Source organism: Bufo bufo, chromosome 8, assembly GCF_905171765.1.
Source record: "Bufo bufo chromosome 8, aBufBuf1.1, whole genome shotgun sequence".
Taxonomy (NCBI): Eukaryota; Metazoa; Chordata; class Amphibia; order Anura; family Bufonidae; genus Bufo; species Bufo bufo.
Genome location: NC_053396.1, coordinates 48,584,140 through 48,606,597, shown reverse-complemented (window position 1 = coordinate 48,606,597; position 22,458 = coordinate 48,584,140). Strand labels below are relative to the sequence as shown.

At 42.5% G+C, this 22,458-nt stretch overlaps 1 protein-coding gene across 1 annotated transcript in view; it reads right to left on the bottom strand.

Moving 5' to 3' along the window:
- Window positions 1–22,458, bottom strand: part of F8 (coagulation factor VIII) — a 419,094-nt gene that overhangs the window by 91,209 nt on the left and 305,427 nt on the right. The window contains exon 22 of the mRNA XM_040442408.1: window positions 1,093–1,248. Within this exon, the coding sequence (XP_040298342.1) occupies window positions 1,093–1,248 (156 nt within the window). The remainder of the gene's footprint in view (window positions 1–1,092; window positions 1,249–22,458) is intronic.

Genomic DNA, 22,458 nt, shown 5'->3' with positions numbered 1-22,458 from the left:
GGCTCCTAGCTTGCTTCCAGGAGAAGAGGTTCCCTCCTGAAGATAACTAGCACCTTATCAAGTACAGAGCAGATCCACTTTTATCCAGCCAAAGAGAAAGCTAAAGGGCAGAAGGATATTTACAGCAAGTAGATATATACCAGAGGAAGTTTCCCCTACCCAAGGATAAAGCCAGCAATAGGGCATACGGGCCTTGGTGAAAGCCAGACAGGATCTGAGGAAAGTACAGCCTGATCTGTAAGTGTTATACCCTCTGAGTATCTTGCAAAGACTTTGCCTGCCATTTGTATGAAGCCTGCCTGTATTCAACATTATACCTATGGAACTAACTGAGGACTGTATATAGTTGAACTGTTCAGTAAAAAGAAGTTCTGGTTCACTGCAACTTTGTGTACCTCAATTCTTCCTACAATAAATCGGTGTGCCACCGTTACTGGCACTGGCATCACAAACTTTAAGGGATCTTGCCACAGGCACACTAAACCTACAACACCCAGGGCACCTCACCTACTACCTGGCCTGGTCCCTATACACAGAGAGTGCCCCAGAGGATCCATGTGCCAACCTCTCCATCACTGCTGTACGCCTGCCCAGGGTATATAAAAACTGTGAGTACCAAAAGCAACGCTTGGTTTGTTAACTACCCCTGTGACCTCACATTCCCTCACCCTGCAGGGCTGCGTACTGCATAATAAAGTCACATATGCCAGATTTCTAAAATCTGGCTTGGTCATTAAAGAGTTAAAATACAGGGGGATACCATTTAATGCAATCCTCTCCTGAGAGTTTTTCCTCATATTCTAGGCACTTGACAGATTTTTATTCAAATTTTTTATTTTATTTACTTTAACAGTTATGATTTATATGATATTTTATTTGTATTAATGTATTAATGTTTATATATATATATATATATATATATATATAAACTTGTGTGAGAAGGTTGTTTAAGAAGAGAATATTTTTTTCTAATTCTTTGTTGTCTAAGCATGGGGTATATCAGGCTCTAAACCTGGGGTGCGTCCTAAAGTCAGGTGTGTCTTATAGTCCAGAAAATACAGTATTTTAGTCAGCTACTGGTTGTGCACATACCATTTGATTGCTGCTGGTATTTCCTTGATATGGACTCCATTTCTCCCCATTCAAGCTGTAGAACACAAGGAACTGGGATATGTATATAGAAAGGAGACGTTGCCGAGCACCTTGTGTTTGTATGCTGTGGACCAACATTGGTGTTCGAAGGTCCACCTGGAAAACAATAATATATAAGTTAAAAGATGAGGAGCCCTGGACTAACTGATACTATTTTTATCCAACCCACTTTTTTGTATGTTGTATGTATATAGTGATACAGTATACGCAAGGTATTTTATCAAAGAGAGGCCACACATACATAGTTTACATATAAATAAATACATACAGTACTCATACAAAAAATTGTGTCATACACCTCATACTATAGAAATATGGAGAAATCCCACTATGAATCAGTGAGAGTGAAGAAGTTAAATGGGCTATCCAGGAATTTGATATTGGTGGCCTATCCTGTTCCTTCTCAACAGTGTTTGGCAAAGTGAACTAGTATTGTGTGCCTGCAGTAGCTTCTGACACAGAGCAAAGCCAGAAACGACTTGCTATGGGAAAGCAGTTTGTTAGGCTCTATTCACACCATGTATTTGCCTTATGCCAGACATAAACCATGCATTTCTCATAGACTTCCATTGAGCAGACATTCTTTTTGCAGTTTGTAAATATTTATTTCAAAGACATGTCATAGGGCACAAATGTGGTTTGAATAGTGTGTCCATGAACACACTATTATATGACACTCATTTGATTGGATTAATAAAATACAGGAAATGAGATGAAGGGAAATGGCTGGTGATTCCGAAAAAATGGACAGGAAAGAAGGAGAGAATTAATAGACAAGGTAACATGTTGAAGGAAAACATTGCAAGAAGCTTGAAAAATAAATAAAAGGAAGAACAATTGACGCCTGAGGGCAAAGACTGTATGCATTGCTGGGGAAAAAATCTAAATGTAGACATTTCAGACTACTTTCACACTAGCGTTCGGGTGTCCGCTTGTGAGCTCCATTTGAAGGGGCTCACAAGCAGCCACGAACGCATCCGTCCAGCCCTAATGCATTCTGAGTGGAGGCGGATCCACTGAGAATGCATCAGTCTGCCAGCGTTCAGCCTCCGCTCCGCTCAGCGAGCGGACACCTGAACGGTGCTTGCAGCGTTCGGGTGTCCGCCTGGCCGTGCGGAGGCGAGCGGATCCGTCCAGACTTACAATGTAAGTCAATGGGGACTGATCCGTTTGAAGATGACACTATATGGCTCAATCTTCAAACGGATCCGTCCCCCATTGACTTTCAATGTAAAGTCTGGACGGATCCGTTCAGGCTACTTTCACACTTAGAATTTTTTCTAAGCTATAATGCAGACGGATCCGCTCTGAACGGATACAAACATCTGCATTATAGGAGCGGATCCGTCTGAGCAGACATCAGACGGACCCGCTCTGAACCGCAGTGTGAAAGTAGCCTCACTTTAATTTACCATCCAACATGGAACATTGTGCAAATCCGACAGAAGAAAACTCATATGCTGGGTTGCAGACCCATCCATCCAAGTAGAAGATGTGGATCAGCACTCACTCTTTGATGCTAATATACAGTATCTTAATTTTATTGCCATAAACAAAATAAAGGCAGATGTGATTTTTTTTAGGCTAAAAAGCCTTTTTCAAACAAGCATGTCACATTATAGAATATGCTACATATTTATATAGCAGAAAGAGGCATATTCAAGATGGAATCCTAGTATAAAGACACTCCCCTATGGTCGTATACCCCTCTGATTGGTTTCATAACAACATGTGACTAGAATCCAGCATAGATCACATGCTTAACCCCTTCACTACCAAGCCACTTTTCACCTTAAATCCCAGGCCGTTTTTTGCAAATCTGACATGCATCACTTGTGTTAATAACTTTGGAACGCTTTTACTTATCCAATAAATTCTTTTGTTTTCTCATGACACATTGTACTTCATATACAGGGAGTGCAGAATTATTAGGCAAGTTGTATTTTTGAGGATTAATTTTATTATTGAACAACAACCATGTTCTCAATGAACCCAAAAAACTCATTAATATCAAAGCTGAATATTTTTGGAAGTAGTTTTTAGTTTGTTTTTAGTTTTAGCTATTTTAGGGGGATATCTGTGTGTGCAGGTGACTATTACTGTGCATAATTATTAGGCAACTTAACAAAAAACAAATATATACCCATTTCAATTATTTATTTTTACCAGTGAAACCAATATAACATCTCAACATTCACAAATATACATTTCTGACATTCAAAAACAAAACAAAAACAAATCAGTGACCAATATAGCCACCTTTCTTTGCAAGGACACTCAAAAGCCTGCCATCCATGGATTCTGTCAGTGTTTTGATCTGTTCACCATCAACATTGCGTGCAGCAGCAACCACAGCCTCCCAGACACTGTTCAGAGAGGTGTACTGTTTTCCCTCCTTGTAAATCTCACATTTGATGATGGACCACAGGTTCTCAATGGGGTTCAGATCAGGTGAACAAGGAGGCCATGTCATTAGATTTTCTTCTTTTATACCCTTTCTTGCCAGCCACGCTGTGGAGTACTTGGACGCGTGTGATGGAGCATTGTCCTGCATGAAAATCATGTTTTTCTTGAAGGATGCAGACTTCTTCCTGTACCACTGCTTGAAGAAGGTGTCTTCCAGAAACTGGCAGTAGGACTGGGAGTTGAGCTTGACTCCATCCTCAACCCGAAAAGGCCCCACAAGCTCATCTTTGATGATACCAGGCCAAACCAGTACTCCACCTCCACCTTGCTGGCGTCTGAGTCGGACTGGAGCTCTCTGCCCTTTACCAATCCAGCCACGGGCCCATCCATCTGGCCCATCAAGACTCACTCTCATTTCATCAGTCCATAAAACCTTAGAAAAATCAGTCTTGAGATATTTCTTGGCCCAGTCTTGACGTTTCAGCTTGTGTGTCTTGTTCAGTGGTGGTCGTCTTTCAGCCTTTCTTACCTTGGCCATGTCTCTGAGTATTGCACACCTTGTGCTTTTGGGCACTCCAGTGATGTTGCAGCTCTGAAATATGGCCAAACTGGTGGCAAGTGGCATCTTGGCAGCTGCACGCTTGACTTTTCTCAGTTCATGGGCAGTTATTTTGCGCCTAGGTTTTTCCACACGCTTCTTGCGACCCTGTTGACTATTTTGAATGAAACGCTTGATTGTTCGATGATCACGCTTCAGAAGCTTTGCAATTTTAAGAGTGCTGCATCCCTCTGCAAGATATCTCACTATTTTTGACTTTTCTGAGCCTGTCAAGTCCTTCTTTTGACCCATTTTGCCAAAGGAAAGGAAGTTGCCTAATAATTATGCACACCTAATATAGGGTGTTGATGTCATTAGACCACACCCCTTCTCATTACAGAGATGCACATCACCTAATATGCTTAATTGGTAGTAGGCTTTCGAGCCTATACAGCTTGGAGTAAGACAACATGCATAAAGAGGATGATGTGGTCAAAATACTAATTTGCCTAATAATTCTGCACTCCCTGTATTAGAAGAAGAGACCGGCACTCACTTGGTCTTTTGCGAATTAAATCCTTTATTCGTCACATATAAGGTGCAATTTTCTGTACAGAAAATTGCACCTTATATGTGACGAATAAAGGATTTAATTCGCAAAAGACCAAGTGAGTGCCGGTCTCTTCTTCTAATATATGTGGGATTGTGATCTCGGACACGTGCACCACGCCTCTTTGACAGAGTGTCGGCTGACCACTACCACATTGTACTTCATGACAGTGGTAAATTTGAATCGATTTCACCTTTATTTATAACCGAATCCCCAAATTGGAAAAATTCACAATTTTCTACATTTGAATTTCTCTAATTTTAAGACAGATAGTAATGCCTTATAATTTTGTAAATGTCATTTTTTTTAGGATGTTAGAAGGCTTAGAATTTTAGAAGCAATTTTCAAAATTTTCATAAAAATTTCGAAAACCACTTTTTTAAGCACCAATTCAGTTATAAAGTGATTTTGATGGACTTACATAATGTAAACCACCCATAAATGACTCCATTTTAGAAACTACACATCAAATTATTCAAAACTGATGTTACAGAGGGCATGGCCTGGCCGAGGAGGCTTGCAGCGCGGAGCTCCTGAGCGGCACCTACCATAATCCTGCTCCATGCTGCGGCTAGAGACTCCGGACTGCAAGGACAGGGGCTGTGGCAAGTGGCTAATAGGGATGTCGCGAACATAAAATTTTCCGTTCGCGAACGGCGAACGCAAGTTTCCGCAAATGTCCGCGAACGGGCGAACCGGGCAAACCGCCATAGACTTCAATAGACAGGCGAATTTAAAACCCACAGGGACTCTTTCTGGCCACAATAGTGATGGAAAAGTTGTTTCAAGGGGACTAACACCTGGACTGTGGCATGCCGGAGGGGGATCCATGGCAAAACTCCCATGGAAAATTACGTAGTTGACGCAGAGTGTGGTAAGTTGAATTCGCAATGCGATTAATATAACCTGCATTAATCGCAGTGCGATTACAACTTAGATCTGAGATTCTAATGGTTGTATTGCTAGAATTGACGAATATAACGAATATAGCACTATATTCTCAATCTTCGTTATATCCTAGCAAAACAACTATTAGGAACCCAGCTCTAAGTTGAATTCACAATGCGATTAATATAACCTGTATTAATCGCATTGCGATTACAACTTAGGTCTGAGTTCATAATGGTTGTATTGGTCGCGCCGTCACGTGGTAAAGGGGGACAGGGGTGTGACTCACTGCAGCCTGGTGAGTAGTGGGGCGCCGCGGTAGCTGTCCTGCAGGAGTCTCTGGTGCCGGGAGGAGGAGGTAGGTAGAGCGGCTCTGACTTTATAGACCAAATTATTTTAATAATACCCCAATAATAATAAGTTAATAACCTAACCCCATTCATAAATTACTGTGGATTATTATAGAGACGGTCCCAGGCCAGGAGACATAAGGAGTTGGGTTGAACTGTGGGCTGGGGCCACACGGCCACATTTACTAATCTTTGCTCAGGGGGCCCACATGGTGTGGACTGGTCATTTTTACTAAGGAATATAGTTTAAACGTTTATGTGCAAAAGAGAAAAGAAGAAATCAGCTCCAATCAGATATCTGCACATAGACCAAGACTCTGGGTCTATGCAGATATCTGATTGGAGCTGACTTAGTGACTTCTTTTTTTCTCTCTTTATCTCTTTATTTTGGCTTCGGGGGGGGGGGGGGGGGGGGCGGGCGCAGGGGTGAAACTATTTTCTACCGCACCGGGTGACACAGCCATAGCAACGCCACTGTAACCATTAGGAACCCAGCTCTAAGTTGAATTAGCAATGCGATTAATATAACCTGTATTAATCGCATTGCAATTACAACTTAGATCTGGTTTCCTAATGTTTTATTGCTAGAATTGACGTAATATAACGGATATAGCACTATATTCTCAATCTTCGATATATTTCTAGCAAACAACCAACCATTAGGAACCCAGCACTAAGGTGAATTCGCAATGCGATTAAATGTAACCAGTATTTATCGCATTGCGATTACAACTTAGTCAAATTTGTGACTCTGCAGCTTCAGAATGAATCTAAGATGGATGCTGTCCCTAAAATGGATGCTGTCCTTGCTATTTGATAGGAGGTGGGAGGGTTCGGGAGGGAGGGTATGCTGATTGGCTGGAATGTGTCTGCTGACTGTGAGGTACAGGGTCAAAGTTTGCTTAATGATGACGTATAGGGGGCTGACCGAACATCGCATATGTTCGCCCGCCGCGGCGAACAAGCTATGTTCGCCGGGAACTATTCGCCGGCGAATAGTTCGGGACATCTCTAGTGGCTAAGTGCCCCAGAAGCAAATTTTAATATGACCCGCACCAAGAAGGAGGTCCGGTGCAAACTCCGGCTAAACAATATGGCTCCGCCGCGTCCACGAGGTCGGCAGACGTAGTGGCTCGCCTGGAGCAGTTCGCCAGGGTCCCCCCACACAAAGGGATGTCCTGAGGACGTGAAGGAGCCACCAGAGACGACGGAGGGGATGTAGACAAATCCACTTATGACTGGCGCCATGAGAGGGAGCGAGGGCCAAGATGGCGGAGCCCACGTGGAGGAGACAGAAGCTGGGGAAGGAGGAGCCCCTAAAGCCCTATCAGCACAATCCATGACACAGCCACAGGTACCTATCCCTGCTCTGTCACCAGATATAGAGCCCACAATTAAAGATATCTTCCTGGCAGTACAGAATTGCAGCTCTAATCTAACGACCCTAAATACATCCATAGGGTCCCTTCAAGAAAGTGTCTCTTTTATCCAACAAGATATCAGAAAAGTCAATGAACGAGTTGCTGGGGTGGAGGAAAGAGTTGGCCTTTTAGAAGATCAGATACCCCTGTAAAACGTGACCTAGCAAATGTCATTCACAATATTACCCTTATTATCAATAAAACTGAGGGTTTGGAGAACAGATCACGTCGCAATAATCTTCGCCTGGTCGGTGTCCCAGAAAAGGCAGAGGGAGCTAATACTGTATTATTCTTTGAACAGTGGTTTAAAGAAAAGTTTGGACAAAACTCTGTCTCCACTGTTCGCAATAGAAAGGGCACACAGGGTGCCATTCCATGCCTTGCCACTAGGGGCTCCCCCTAGACCAATCTTACTTAGGATTCTACATTTCCAAGACTGGGATGCTATTCTTCGTAATGCAAGAGACCATCCGGATCTAACTGTACATGGCAATAAGATTTCGATATTTCCTGACTTCTCAGCGGAGGTACAAAGAAGGGCAAAATTTCTGGAGGTTAAAAGACGTCTAAGAATGAAAAATGTACAGTACTCCATGATCTACCCCTCCAAGCTACGTGTGGTCGCTAGCGGGAAGGTTCACCTTTTTGAAACACCTGAAGACGCTACCCGTTGGATGGATTTACATGAAGGCTCCCTCTGTGAACCTACTGGGACTGGCTGATCACAGGGCCCAATCAGGTTGAAGCGGACTGTCATCGATGACACTGCAGTGGTCATCTCAGTAACACGATGAGTATTCTACCATCTCTATACCTCGCTCTGAGGTATCTATTGTTTCCAGAGTTTACTTTCTAGTAGCCAGATGTAATACATAGGAAAGTTGATATTAATCTCCACTCTTAGAATATTTATATGCCTTTATATAATGTCTCTATACCGTATGAATACTGAGCCGCTTGTTGTATTAGATTGTGTTAGAATTGTTGCTGCTAGGGGTTTCTATGTTTTAGAAACTATCCTTATGGTCATACCACATTTGCTCTACTGTACCGTACTGTTAGGTGTGGAAAACTGGCACCGTCTCTCCACAACTGCTGGCTCCAGAAAATTTTTGTGCCTCATGTCCCCGTTTTGGGACGAAAGGAGAAGTTTTTTTGGGTTCTCCTTTTGTTATATTGTTTGTATTGGGAGCGTATTTGCGAAGAGATGATCTAACTCTTTATCCAGCCACTTATTGGCTACAGGGTGGTTAGTATGCACATATACACTCACCTAAAGAATTATTATGAACACCATACTAATACGGTGTTGGACCCCCTTTTGCCTTCAGAACTGCCTTAATTCTACGTGGCATTGATTCAATAAGGTGCTGATAGCATTCTTTAGAAATGTTGGCCCATATTGATAGGATAGCATCTTGCAGTTGATGGAGATTTGAGGGATGCACATTGTAACGGATCACCTGGCACCCCGACTGGGTACCTCCGTTGACGGATGCTCCTAGGGTTTCCTGAGGGTTCCAAGCACTCTGGCAGACACCACAATCACCGAACCGAAGAAGCATATATATCCTCTCAAGCATCTGAATGCTGTAGGCAGTTGAATAGGAAACCATACGAATAGGTTTACACTCCTAGCAGTCAAACTGGGACAGCATACAATAAATCCTCCCCCAAAAATGAGACGACACTTCACCTTGAAGGTTAAAACAGGAACTGACTTTATTTAGACATAGCACACCTACTTTAAACCCCCCCAACAGCCTCATTTACATACAATAGGGTACCTAGGACTATGGTACAAGGAAGGGGGGGGCAGACAATAGCAAGGGCTGATGGGAGTTTGAGGAGGGACAGAGCAGCTGGTTTAAACTGGTCTCCCAGTGTCCCTGTGACAACACCCTGCCAGGGAAACAATGGGACAGGAAAAAGGGGGAGGAGAAGAGGCACAGAACAGCCATGCCTGTAACATGCAAACATTACAGCAAGAGCAAGATATATACAGTCCACAACACACAGCAATATAAAATACCACATCCCCAAATTGCATTCAACGTACAAATTTACCTGGCGCCATAGTCAGCAGGTAGGAGGCGGGTAGCCAGGCCTCTCCAATGCCCAGTGGCGAGGCGGGTTCCGCCACACCCATCCAGGGCACGAAGCTCCCGTTCCACCACATCCCAAAGATGCTCTATTGGGTTGAGATCTGGTGACTGTGGGGGCCATTTTAGTACAGTGAACTCATTGTAATGTTCAAGAGACCAATTTGAAATGATTCAAGCTTTGTGACATGGTGCATTATCCTGCTGGAAGTAGCCAGAGGATGGATACATGTTCTCATTCTGTTTACGCCAAATTCGGACTCTACCATTTGAATGTCTCAACAGAAATCGAGACTCATCAGACCAGGCAACATTTTTCCAGTCTTCAACAGTCCAATTTTGGTGAGCTCGTGCAAATTGTAGCCTCTTTTTCCTATTTGAAGTGGAGATGAGTGGTACCCGGTGGGGTCTGCTGTTGTAGCCCATCCGCCTCAAGGTTGCTCGTGTTGTGGCTTCACAAATGCTTTGCTGCATACCTCGGTTGTAACGAGTGGTTATTTCAGTCAACGTTTCTCTTCCATCAGCTTGAATCAGTCGGCCCATTCTCCTCTGACCTCTAGCATCCACAAGGCATTTGTGCCCACAGGACTGCCGCATACTGGATGTTTTTCCCTTTTCACACCATTCTTTGTAAACCCTAGAAATGGTTGTGCGTGAAAATCCCAGTAACTGAGCAGATTGTGAAATACTCAGACCGTCGGTCTGGCACCAACAACCATGCCACGTTCAAAATTGCTTAAATCACCTTTCTTTCTCATTCTGACATTCAGTTTGGAGTTCAGGAGATTGTCTTGACCAGGATCACACCCCTAAATGCATTGAAGCAACTGCCATGTGATTAGTTGATTAGATTATTGCATTAATGAGAAATAGAACAGGTGTTCCTAATAATTCTTTAAGTGAGTGTATATCCTATATGTTTCCGCACTCTTCTAAAATATGGCGGGTAAAACACAGGTTCTAATTTGGAATGTCAGGTGCCTGGGGGATGCCGCTAAATGTCAGGCAGTCTTTGAGGCCATGCAAAAATACCAACCGGCCATATTGTGTCTCCTAGAAACACATCTGTATAAGCATACTCTTATGACTGCTACAGACTGCTGCATAAGCGATGGATCTCACATGCCTACCATTCTAACTATTCTACGCATGCTAGAGGGGTTAGCATTCTTGTACACAGGGCCTTACCCTTTGAATGTTTCTCCTCAGAGATTGACCCTGAAGGTAGATACGTTTGTCTTCACTGCTCCATATACAAGGTACAGTTTTTCCTCATTGCCATGTACATCCCTCCTCCTTAATCCTGTAATATGATTAGGCAGGTTATGACAGTCGTATTACGAGGCCCACCGGTCCCTATACTTATGTTGGGAGACTTTACTAAATATTTAAACCTTTTCCTAGATAAATTCCATCAAGGCCCCACACTGTTGGGTGCCCTGAAGACTTCACTGGCAAAACTACTGCGTGAATTAGATCTTCATGATCTGTAATTCGGCATCCTGATGCATGAGAGTACTCCTGCTTTTCACCATCTTATAATTCTCTCTCCAGGATAGATTTGCCGGTTGGGTCCCTGGAGGCGTTGTCTTACATTTCATGTATAAAATATATCCCACGTAGTCTCTCAGACCACTCACCCATTCGATTGGAAATGCAGTTAGGGAGGGGTAGGGAGCATACTGGACCCCCTATCTGGAAGCTCAACCCATTCTGGATCCAACTATTGGACGAGGGAGATCCACTTAAAGAGCAAATTGAAGCGTTTTTCACTTCTAACATAGGTTCAGCGGCCATGGGAATTGTATGGGATACCATGAAAGCGTATGTACAGGGTTTATATATCAAAAAAATTAAAATGCAGAAAAACAAGACTAGAGTACTATCAAACTCCTTGCAGCGGGAGGTGAAAGACTCGCTCAAAAGCTTTATATATCCAGAATCCATTCTCGCAGACTGACTCGACATGGAGGGAGGCACAGGAAAAACTAAAGGACCATCTAACTCATACTGCAGATAATAAACATTTCTTTTTGAGGCAGAAATTTTTCGAAACAGGGGAGAGCGCAGGCAGTTTGCTGGCCAGAATAGTCCGCTCGCTGGAAGGCCCATCCAGAATAATAGCTATTAGAACTAGAGACGGAATCCACTCCACAGAGGATTCGACTATCATTAATGAATTCTTTAGCTACTACAAAGAATTATATACTTCCAAACTAAACCTAAGCGCTAGTGATATTCGGTCATATTTGGCTGATATTCCCATACCAGCAATGTCATTGAAATCGGCCAGATACCTGGATAAACCCTTAGAGCTGGAAGAACTTAGAGCAGCCCTAGGGTCTTTCCCCAATGAGAAGGCCCCAGGTCTTGATGGTTTACCGGCAGTTTTTAAGCTGTATCATGAAACCCTCCTCCCTCATCTCTTAGATACATTTAAAGATTCTCTGCCTGCATCTGGGGAAACTGCCGGCATCTATGCGAGAGGCTGTGGTGGTGGTGGTGGTTCTGTCCAAACCTGGAAAAGACCCAACTATGCCTGACTCTTATGGGCCTATATCACTTCTCTCCACTGATGTGAAGATATTGGCAAAGGTGCTAGCTAACCGCTTGAATAAAGTTATCAATTCCCTTATACACGAGGACCAGTCGGGATTTATGCCTGACAAAAGCACCTCCATTAATCTTCAGAGACTTTTTCTTAATCTCCAAAGACGAATGGATACTGGGGGTTGTCGTGCTGTGGTATCCCTCGATGCTGCCAAAGCTTTTGACAGCGTTGAATATGATTATCTATGGGAGGTTATGAGGGCAATGGGGTTTGGGTTGGGATTTATTTCATGGGTTCAGCTCACCATTGGCTAGAAATAGAATTAGGGCAAACGGGGAATTGTCTGCGCAGTTCCCACTGCAGAGGGGAACTAGACACGGTTGCCCATTATCCCCACTATTGTTTGCTATCACCATTGAGCCCTTGGCCTGTCTTCTGCGTGCGTCCTCTGACTGGAGAGGGTTTCCATTTTGTCCTAGGGAGGAAAGAATCTCCATATATGTGGACGACATGCTTATATATACTGGAGATTCTACGCATTCCATTCGCCCAATAATGAAACACATTACTGAATTTGGTAAGAGATCGGGATTAACAATTAACTGGGATAAGTCGGTAATCCTTCCCCTTGATCCCCTCCCACCACAGAAAGACTGGACGCAGGTCCTGCTGCAAATCGCCAATAGTTTTAAATATTTGGGGATAATGATAAAGCTAATAATTATGGACTATGTTAAGGTTAATATAGACCCGCTGATTCAAAAATTTACAGAAAAAGTAAATGCCTGGTGTAAGCTCCCCCTATCTGAAGTTGGTCGCTGTAATCTAATTACAATTATATTGATGCCCCAACTGTTGTATGTACTACACAATGCTCCTGTATGGATTCCCCAAAGGATATTTTATAAGATTCAGGGTATTTTTCGATCCTTGGTATGGAAAAAAGAACTAACCCAGAATTCGTATGGAGACACTGCAAAGGGGTAAGGGGGAGGGCAAATCCGTGGCTGTACTTTATAGCAGCACAAATACAACATTTTAAGGGGTGGGGACAATGTACTGGTTTGGGACCCTCAGCTAGAATAGCGACATTTATCATGAAACAAAAAATACCTATAGCTATGGCAGAACTGGGAAAACTGCAGACCTACCGTGGGACTTATCCCACATTTTCGCTGATAACAAAAGTTTGGTCTAAGTTTAAAGACCAGATTGGTCTTCAGGGTCTCTATGACAACACGCCTCTTTGGCGTAACCCACAACTACCCGGAATGTTTAGGCTGGAAGCCTTTTCCCCGTGGGAAGAGAAGGGTATGTTCTTTCTTCATCAACTTCAAAAGGATGGAGTTATGAAATCATTTGCACAGATACAACAGGAATTTGGTCTCCCTCACAATATGTTTTATCAATTACTGCAGCTTAGGCATGCATATCAGGCGCAGTTTAAAGAGGGCACATCACTGTCGGCTTTCCCTCCGATAGTTCAACAGGTGCTGCATAGTGGAAGTTCTAAAGGACTTATTTCTATCCTCTACATACATCTAATTGATAAGTCTATATCTCCAAGCTGCCTATCAATTAACGGTAGGTGGGAACGTGATGTTGGAGCTATCACACAGGAGCAGTGGGACGGAATTCTAGCTTTAACTCCTAGCTTGACGCTTAGTGAAGCCCAACGCCTATCTCAACTATATTTAATACACAGAGTGTATAAAACTGTTTTCCTATACAGGATAGGAATTCGGCCAAACTCATGCTGCCCTCGGTGTGGGGTGGAGGAGGCCTCCTTAATGCACATGGCTTGGGATTGCCCTGAGTTAGGAACATACTGGAAAGAAGTAATGCAAATAATTACCCAGGTGACTCAGATACAGGTAGTGTGTGATCCCAGATTGTGTCTATTAGGTATCACAGATATGCTAGAAGTGGATAGCAGAACCTCTTTAAGCATACAAAGAATGTTATTTCAGGCTAGAATATTAATAGACAAATACTGGATAGAAAGGAGACCACCCACTAGACGGCAGTTTATAAGCAGAAATAATAATATACTAAGATACGAAAGAGAAATATATCTAAAAAGATCCCCGGCAAAGTTCATGTCCATTTGGGAGGGTTGGTTTGAAGTCCCTGGATTAGCGTCACGGGCACTGGCGGGAGACTGCCTGCGGGGTCAGCTTAACACATATGCTCTAAATGGTGGGGAACTCCAGTATATCCTAGATAGAGGTAGATATGTGGTTTTGATACCTCAGCCTGGGAAAGTCTAATGTGTAACATGATAATACATTGAACCAATCATAAGCCAATGCATTATGTTTCCCCAAATTGGGTTAAAACGGTTATCTCTTCACATGGAAGTTTGGCTTGGGGTGGGAGGGGGTTATCGTTATAAGTAATATTATGTAAATGGGTTACATTGGCATCCAGAGGGATAACAGTGGAGTTTTGAAAGACTGAAATGACACGCAATATTGTAAACACAACAATACTTTATTATCTTAGATGGATATTATGAGAACAAATGTATAACAATTGTATATAACTCATTGCTTTCCCTTTATATTGTTATATATTTTCAATAAAAATATACCTGATAAAAAAAAACTGAGGTTACAAAATTTGTTAACCCTTGAGGTGTTCCACAAGAATTCATGGAAAATGGAGGTGAAATTTCATTTTTTTGGTAGTTTTTTTATGTTAATAATTTTTTTCTTGCAGCACGGCAAGGGATAACAGCAAAATAAACCTCAATATACATTACTCTGATTCTGCAGTTTACAGAAATACCCCATATGTAGTGGTAAACTGCTCTATGGGCACGCGGCAGTGGTCAGAAGGAAAAGAGCACCATATGGATTTTGGAGGCAGATTTTGCTAGAATGGTTTTTAGGCACCATTTTGTATTTGAAGAGACCCTGACGTACCCCTACAATGTAAACCCTCAAAAAGTGACCCCATTTTGGAAACTACACCTCTTAAAGAATATATTAAGGGGGGTACTGAGCACTTTGACCCCCTAAGCGTTTTACGGAATTTGGAAACACTTGTCTTTGAAAATGAAAAGTTTTATTTCTTCCAATAAAATGTTGCTTTAGCCCCAAATTTTTCATTTTCACAAGGGGTAACAGGAGAAAAAGCACCCCATAATTTGTCACACATTTTCTCCTGAATATGGCAACACCCCATATGTAGTGGTAAACTGCTGTGGTGAAACATGGCAAGACTCAGAATGGAAGGAGCGCCATATGGCTTTTTCAGCGCAGATTTTGATTGATTGGTTTACAGGTGCCATTGGTTTTTATTTTTAGAGTGACTGTCTTATTTGGGGGTTCATTTTTTGTGGGATGCTGTGACGTTTTCATTTGTACAATTTTGGGGTACATAAGAATTTTTGATCACTTGGAATTACACTTTTTGTGAGCCAAGGTGACAAAATCTTTTTTATTTTTTACAGCATTCACCTGAGGGGCCATATCATGTGATATTTTTATAGAGCAGGTTGTTATGGATGCGGAGATACCTAATATGTCTGAAATGAAGTTCTTTTCTCTGAAGAAGATGAAGAGCCAACTGATGTTGAAGATGAAGATTCTGAAGAACCTTTGCAGATACCATGTGACGATTCTGATGTACCTTCTACTTCAAGTACAAGTCAGTATAATAGATTACAATTGTGCAATGTTGCATTGCAAAGTATTAGGTATGGTGTTGGTCTACGTGCTACAGCTGCCATTACAACATCTGCATTTTTGGATGCTGGATTAAAGGGCTTCTGTCACCCCCAAAGCACATTTTTCATTTTTGGGCTTGTTAAAATCCTTATTGAACGACTATTCCCTATATAGGGCTCTTACCTTGGTCTGTAGCTTCGTTTAATTAAAAAAATCGATCTTTTAAAATATGCAAATGACTTCACTACCAGCAAGTAGGTCGTCTACTTGCTGGTAGCCGCCGCAAAAAAACGCTCCCTCCTCCAGTTGATTGACAGGGCCAGCGAGCGCTCTCCTCCTCCGGCTGGCCCTGTCAGCATTTCAAATCCCGCGCCTGTGTTTTGGGGGTGACAGAAGCCCTTTAATTACTGAATGAGACAGGAGACTTGTGGTTGATCACAATAAAGTAAAAAGGGCCCAAGAAAAAGTCATGAAATCACTTGATGAAGAATTTCATGCTCGATGCCGGATAGGCAAGATTAAATGTATCTTCTTTGATGGACGCCAAGATTCCACTAAAGTTCTGTTACAAGCAGATAACTCAAGTCATCAGTTTCCAAGTATTGTGAAAGAAGAGCATTACACTGTTTGCAGTGAGCCAGGTGGAAGGTATCTTTGCCATTTTACTCCAGAGAAAGACTTAACGAAAAAGAAACCTGCTGAAGTTATTGCTAACCATCTTGTGGATTTTTTAAAGAAAAACAACATTGATAAAAGTTTGCAGGCTATTGGTGGTGACTCAACGAATGTTAACACTGGTTGTGAAGGAGGAGTCATGCATTGGGTTGAGGTAAAGCTGAATTGTAAACTCATCTGGTTGGTTTGTGCTCTTCATACTAATGAGCTACCTTTGCGGCACTTGATCAAACAGTTGGATGGGAAAACTTTGTCTAACAACAAGTGGAGTGGTAAAATTGGCAACATGCTTGATAGTGCAACTGAACTTGAAATCAATCCCTCATTTGTCAGAATATCCTTTCCAGAGCCTTTGGTTCTATTGAGTGACACTGTTGTCAAAGATCTCTCTACAGATCAGGCTTATGGTTAGAGGATAACTCAGGCCATAAAGACAGGTGTACTTCCAACTGATCTGGCATTATTAGAAATTGGTCCTGTAAGCCACTCTCGGTGGTTAACAACTGCAAATAGGAATTGTCGCATATGGGTTTCAAAACATGGCCTTAAAGGCAATAACTTGAAGATGTTGCAACTGCTTGTGGAATACATTGTTGGCGTATACTATCCCTGCTGGTTTACAATCAATCGAAATTCTCTTGGGTGGAAGGACCCCACCACATTCTTTATTAATTGAAGCTCCTAAAATCCCAGAAGAAGGCAGTAGCAGATATTGTTTTGCAAACAATCCAACGTTCATCATGGTTCGCATTTAATGAAATGGTGCTTCAGACACTTTTATGCTCGGAAGACCAAGAAGAAAGGAAATCAGGGGTCCAGAAGATAATTGAATTAAGGAATGAAGATGATGATAAACCAGGAGACCTATCTGTTCGGCCTAGGAAAACACCTGCAGTAAATACAAATGCAACTTCGCTTTTGGAACTGATAGACTGGTCAGAAAAAGTATATGAACCTCCACTTACTTGTAAAATATCAGAAATACGAAAGTTTGTTCAAGAGCCAATGCAAGTTCCAAAGTGTCCATGTCATGGACAGTCCATAGAGAGGTGTGTGAAACAAGTAACAGAGGCTTCTGCAAAGTGTATACTCATGAGAAACGAGAAGGATTCATTAGAGGCCAGGAAGCAAGCAGAAGAATGATGTCTAGGAATGAATCGAAGCAAGATTCAATTTAAAATTTTTTACGATGTGTTTTCAGTGTTTGATAATAGAGACAGAATATAAATAAAATTGTTTTACTTCATGAAACAACTTTTTGAGAAAATTTTTGTGGAGTTTATATAAATTTATTCCCTTTTTTCGGAAATTTCAATATATATTATAATCAAGCACAAATTTACCAAGCTAAATGTTTATCAATAGCGAAGAACCTTTTAAATTAGGATATTACACATCAAAAGGCACATTTTTGGACCCTGTCATTTACATAAATCCGATTTTTTTTTTTCTCCTCTAAATTGACACGCCCTATTATTAGAGGTTTATATTATCTGTGGGCTGGATGAGTCGTCTGCGCCATTCTATTGTTATACGGGATTTTTACATATTACATATTATGCAGTGTGATTAGGGACAATATAGGGAAACTATAGGAAAATAATAGAAATTTAATTGTGTAGATTTTAGGGATTTTGATTAGGGGAAGCTTTGAGAGTTGGCCACAGGGGCTGGTCACTGTGCTTAAAGGGATTCTGTCATGACATTTTAGGCCTATAACCTAAACATATGGCCAGGTCCGTACTAATAACCTGAATCCGAAACTGTCCTTATTAAATCTGCCTGTGGCTCTATTAGAGATAAAGGAATCCCAGCTGCTGTGTCTTTGTGAATAAGCCTCTTTTTATTTTCTCAAATAAATGTGGCTCTATTAGCACATAAAACAGGTTTTTATAACCTGTCATTCACCTATCTAAGGTGCCCAAGGGGACGTCGCTTCATACAGTGTGTCCGGCTGCACCCATGTCCGTCTGGTGCCCAGCGCCGCCTTCCCAGTTGAAATCGCCGCCTTCCTCACCTCGCCTCCGCAATCGTCCGGTCCCTCTGCCAGATCCCGCGCGTGCGCACTAGGCATAACCACCTGAGGAACCGGACAATTGCGGAGGCGGGGCTGAGGTGAGGAAGGCGGCAATTTCAACTGGGAAGGCGGCACTAGGCACCAGACGGATATGGGTGCAGCCGGGCACACTGTATGAAGCGATGTCCCCTTGGGCACCTTAGGTAGGTGAATGACAGGTTATAAAAACCTGTTTTATGTGCTAATAGAGCCACAGGCAGATTTAATAAGGACAGTTTCGGATTCAGGTTATTAGTACAGACCAGGCCATATGTTTAGGTTATAGGCCTAAAATGTCATGACAGAATCCCTTTAAAGCAGCTTGCTGTTTGCTGCTGCAATTCAGCCTAGCAGTTCTACATTAAAAAAAAAACAAAAAAAACAACAACATATTTTTTTGTGTAAACAGAGATTTTTTTTCAAAAGCTCAAGTTTCTACACACAGCACTCCAATGGCATTCAGCTGCAAAGTCAGTTGCTGCATTTTTTACTGTATTATATATGTCCATGTTATTAAACGCGTTGCATTATAGCCAAATCATTTTATGGCAATAATGGTGATCTATCAACAGGTGATATTAAATGCAAATTGCGTAGTTCAAATTTCACCACCAACAATACATTGTTATATTGGTGGTAGCAGAAGCATTATTGCATTGCACCATGTGTTTTATAGCAGTGGCGTCGCAGGGGGGGGGGCCAGAGGGGGCCACGGCCCCCCCTACATCATGCTGTGCCCCTCCATGTGCCCCCCCAACTAAAATGCCCCCCCCAAGTGAGCCGCCGGGCACAGGGAGATGAGCGCTTCCATTGCGCTCATCTCCATTGTAATCTGCCTGTGCCAGCGGAGGTGCAGGGGAGGGAGAGGTGTGTCCCTTCCCCTTCCTCTGATAGGCTGCAGGCACTAGGCCGGCAGCCTATTAGAGGCCTGCGCAGGCGGCACGATGACGTCATCGCGCTGCCTGAGCCTTACAGCGTGGGACACAGGAAGAGTCTGCATCGCATCGCTGACACTGAGGTAAGTATAAGTGTTTTTTTTTGTTTTTTTTTTTTACAATAATGTTACTGGCACATTGGGGGGGCTTATTACAATGGGGGGGGGACTTAATACTGGCACATGATGATGGGGGGACTTAATACTGGCACATGATGATGGGGGGACTTAATACTGGCACATGATGATGGGGGGACTTAATACTGGCACATGATGATGGGGGGACTTAATACTGGCACATGATGATGGGGGAACTTAATACTGGCACATGATGATGGGGGGACTTAATACTGGCACATGATGATGGGGGGACTTAATACTGGCACATGATGATGGGGGGACTTAATACTGGCACATGATGGGGGGACTTAATACTGGCACATGATGATGGGGGGGACTTAATACTGGCACATGATGATGGGGGGACTTAATACTGGCACATGATGATGGGGGGACTTAATACTGGCACATGATGATGGGGGGGACTTAATACTGGCACATGATGATGGGGGGACTTAATACTGGCACATGATGGGGGGGGACCTAATACTGGCACATGATGGGGGGGCTTAATACTGGCACATGATGGGGGGGCTTAATACTGGCACATGATGGGGGGGCTTAATACTGGAACATGGGGGGGCTTAATACTGGCACATGATGGGGGGGCTTAATACTGGCACATAATGGGGGGGCTTATTACTGGCACGTAATGGGGGGGCTTATTACTGGCACGTAATGGGGGGGCTTATTACTGGCACGTGATGGGGGGATTATTACTGGCACGTGATGGGGGGCTTATTACTGGCACGTGATGGGGGGCTTATTACTGGCACGTGATGGAGGGCTTATTACTGGCACGTGATGGGGGCTCTTGTTACTGGCACGTGATGGGGGCTTATTACTGGCACATTGGGGGGGCTCTTGTTACTGGCAGTGGCACGTTATTGAGGGCACTTATTACTGGCACATTATTGGTGGGCACTATAGGGGCATCTACTGAGGCCACAAATATATATGGGGGGCTCTGTACAGTAGCGTTTTATACTGGGACACATTATGGTGGGTACTATGGAGAAGGGGAGATAGGAGTACTATGGAGTCATCTACGGGGGGCACTAAGAAGGGGTATTTTATACTTGCAAATTATGGGGGACACTGAGGGCATCTACTGGGGCACGATATATGGGGCATTTTATACTGGTACATTATGGGGGGCACTAGCAGGAAGGGGGGAGAGGAGCACTATGGAGGCATTTACTGGGGCACTATATTTCGCTATTTGTCACCGAGGTTCCCGAGGTAAGAGACGTTTTTTTTCCTGAAGTGTCATTATTGCTTTGCAGTCTGACACTTCAGCTGTTTAGTATGGCTGTAAAGCCGATCCGGGACGGCTCTTACTGGGAGTAGCCAAAGTGCTGGGTGGGTGGCTACACCCCACGTTCCAGGCCGGGTCTTGGGAGGCTTATAAAAAGCAGTCACCATTAATCAGGTGGTGTGGATTATCCTCCATCTCACAGTGAAGCTGTGGAATCTCTGTGGTTTAGGATCTGAAGATGTGAGCTGTGCAAAAGGGCTGAGAGCCGCATGCTGGAAAACAGGCCTCTAAAACCTGCTAGGGACCGCTGATGAAAAACTGCTAACAAAGTGAATGTTTATATTCAGTGGACTTTCCATGGTGTGAACAAACACCAAGACTGCAAACTGTTATTTTGTTTAGCCTTCTGTGTGAATAAACACTGAACTATTTAAGTTAAAAACTTTGTGATTGCCTCTTGTTGTGCATTTTCATACGTATACAATATTATCTAATCACATTATAATCAAAATGAATGCTCATCTCATTGCCTTTAGGAATAAGATCAGCCTGAACCAAAGGTTTGTTATATGGCTGAAAAAGCCAAGATGAGTTCATGGCAAGTTCAGTTTATATAAAAAAATAATAATAATTGTGAACATAAACGGACATTGTATTAAAAGTTAGTGCTAAAGATATGAGACCATCTGTTAAGGAGCAAGTCAACTCCCTAAAACATGTCTGTCTGGAGGGAACAAGGTTACTTGATAAGGACTCATGTCCGTATCACACACCTGCTGTATGAGGTTCAATTTATATATTCATAATTATATTATATATATCTTTGCATGGTATATTTAGTTTACAACATATGTTAATCAATAATTCATATAATGTGTTATCTATGTGTAACAATGTATCGGTTTATATATATGTTATACCATGTATTTACCATCTAGAAGGTACAGAAACAAGTAAGTTTAAGTTAATTGGATTTCAAAACAATAAATATTCATGGGTGTAGATAAGTGAAATGTACAAGTTCCGATGCCAAGCATCAAAGCCGCTATATAAAATTTTCATCAAGTCAACCTATATTTCAAAAAGATAGGAGAAGACAGTCAACTCCAACAAGTCCAGGATATAGGTAATTAAAAGTGTCAGGAAAAGACCTTCCTCAAGGATTTAAATGGAAAGGTCAACGAGGTCCTGAACATATTATTAGATATTTAATTTTAATGCTTAAAAGTTGTAATGTTCATCTACAATATCGCAGTGCCATCTGGAGGCAGATGGACAATATTATATTATTTCATTATTTGTTCTATACCATATTAGGAGTTTGATATGACATCATCATGTTATTAGCATGCGAATACACTCACCCTACCTGATTGGGAATCCCTAACCTAAAGGGGATGATTCTTAGATAAGGGGGGGAATAATTACTCGTGTGCGGAGTAGCATGGGGAGCTAGCAAGAGAAAAAAAAAGAGGCGAGAGCTGGAGATTAAAAAAAAGGAAAAGAGAGAAGTGGAGCTCTAGATGGAAGCCATGGTGAGATGCGCTATGATGGACCACCCAGCTTTCCTAGGAGCAGAAGTGAGATTCCTACTAGGACTTGGTAAGAGACACAGAAAATGATATTTCATTTTATTAAGACTAATTTGATAGTGTGGGTGAAATTATACCATCTAGATTGGCGAAAAAATAAATGATTAAATAAATTGATCATCTCCATATTG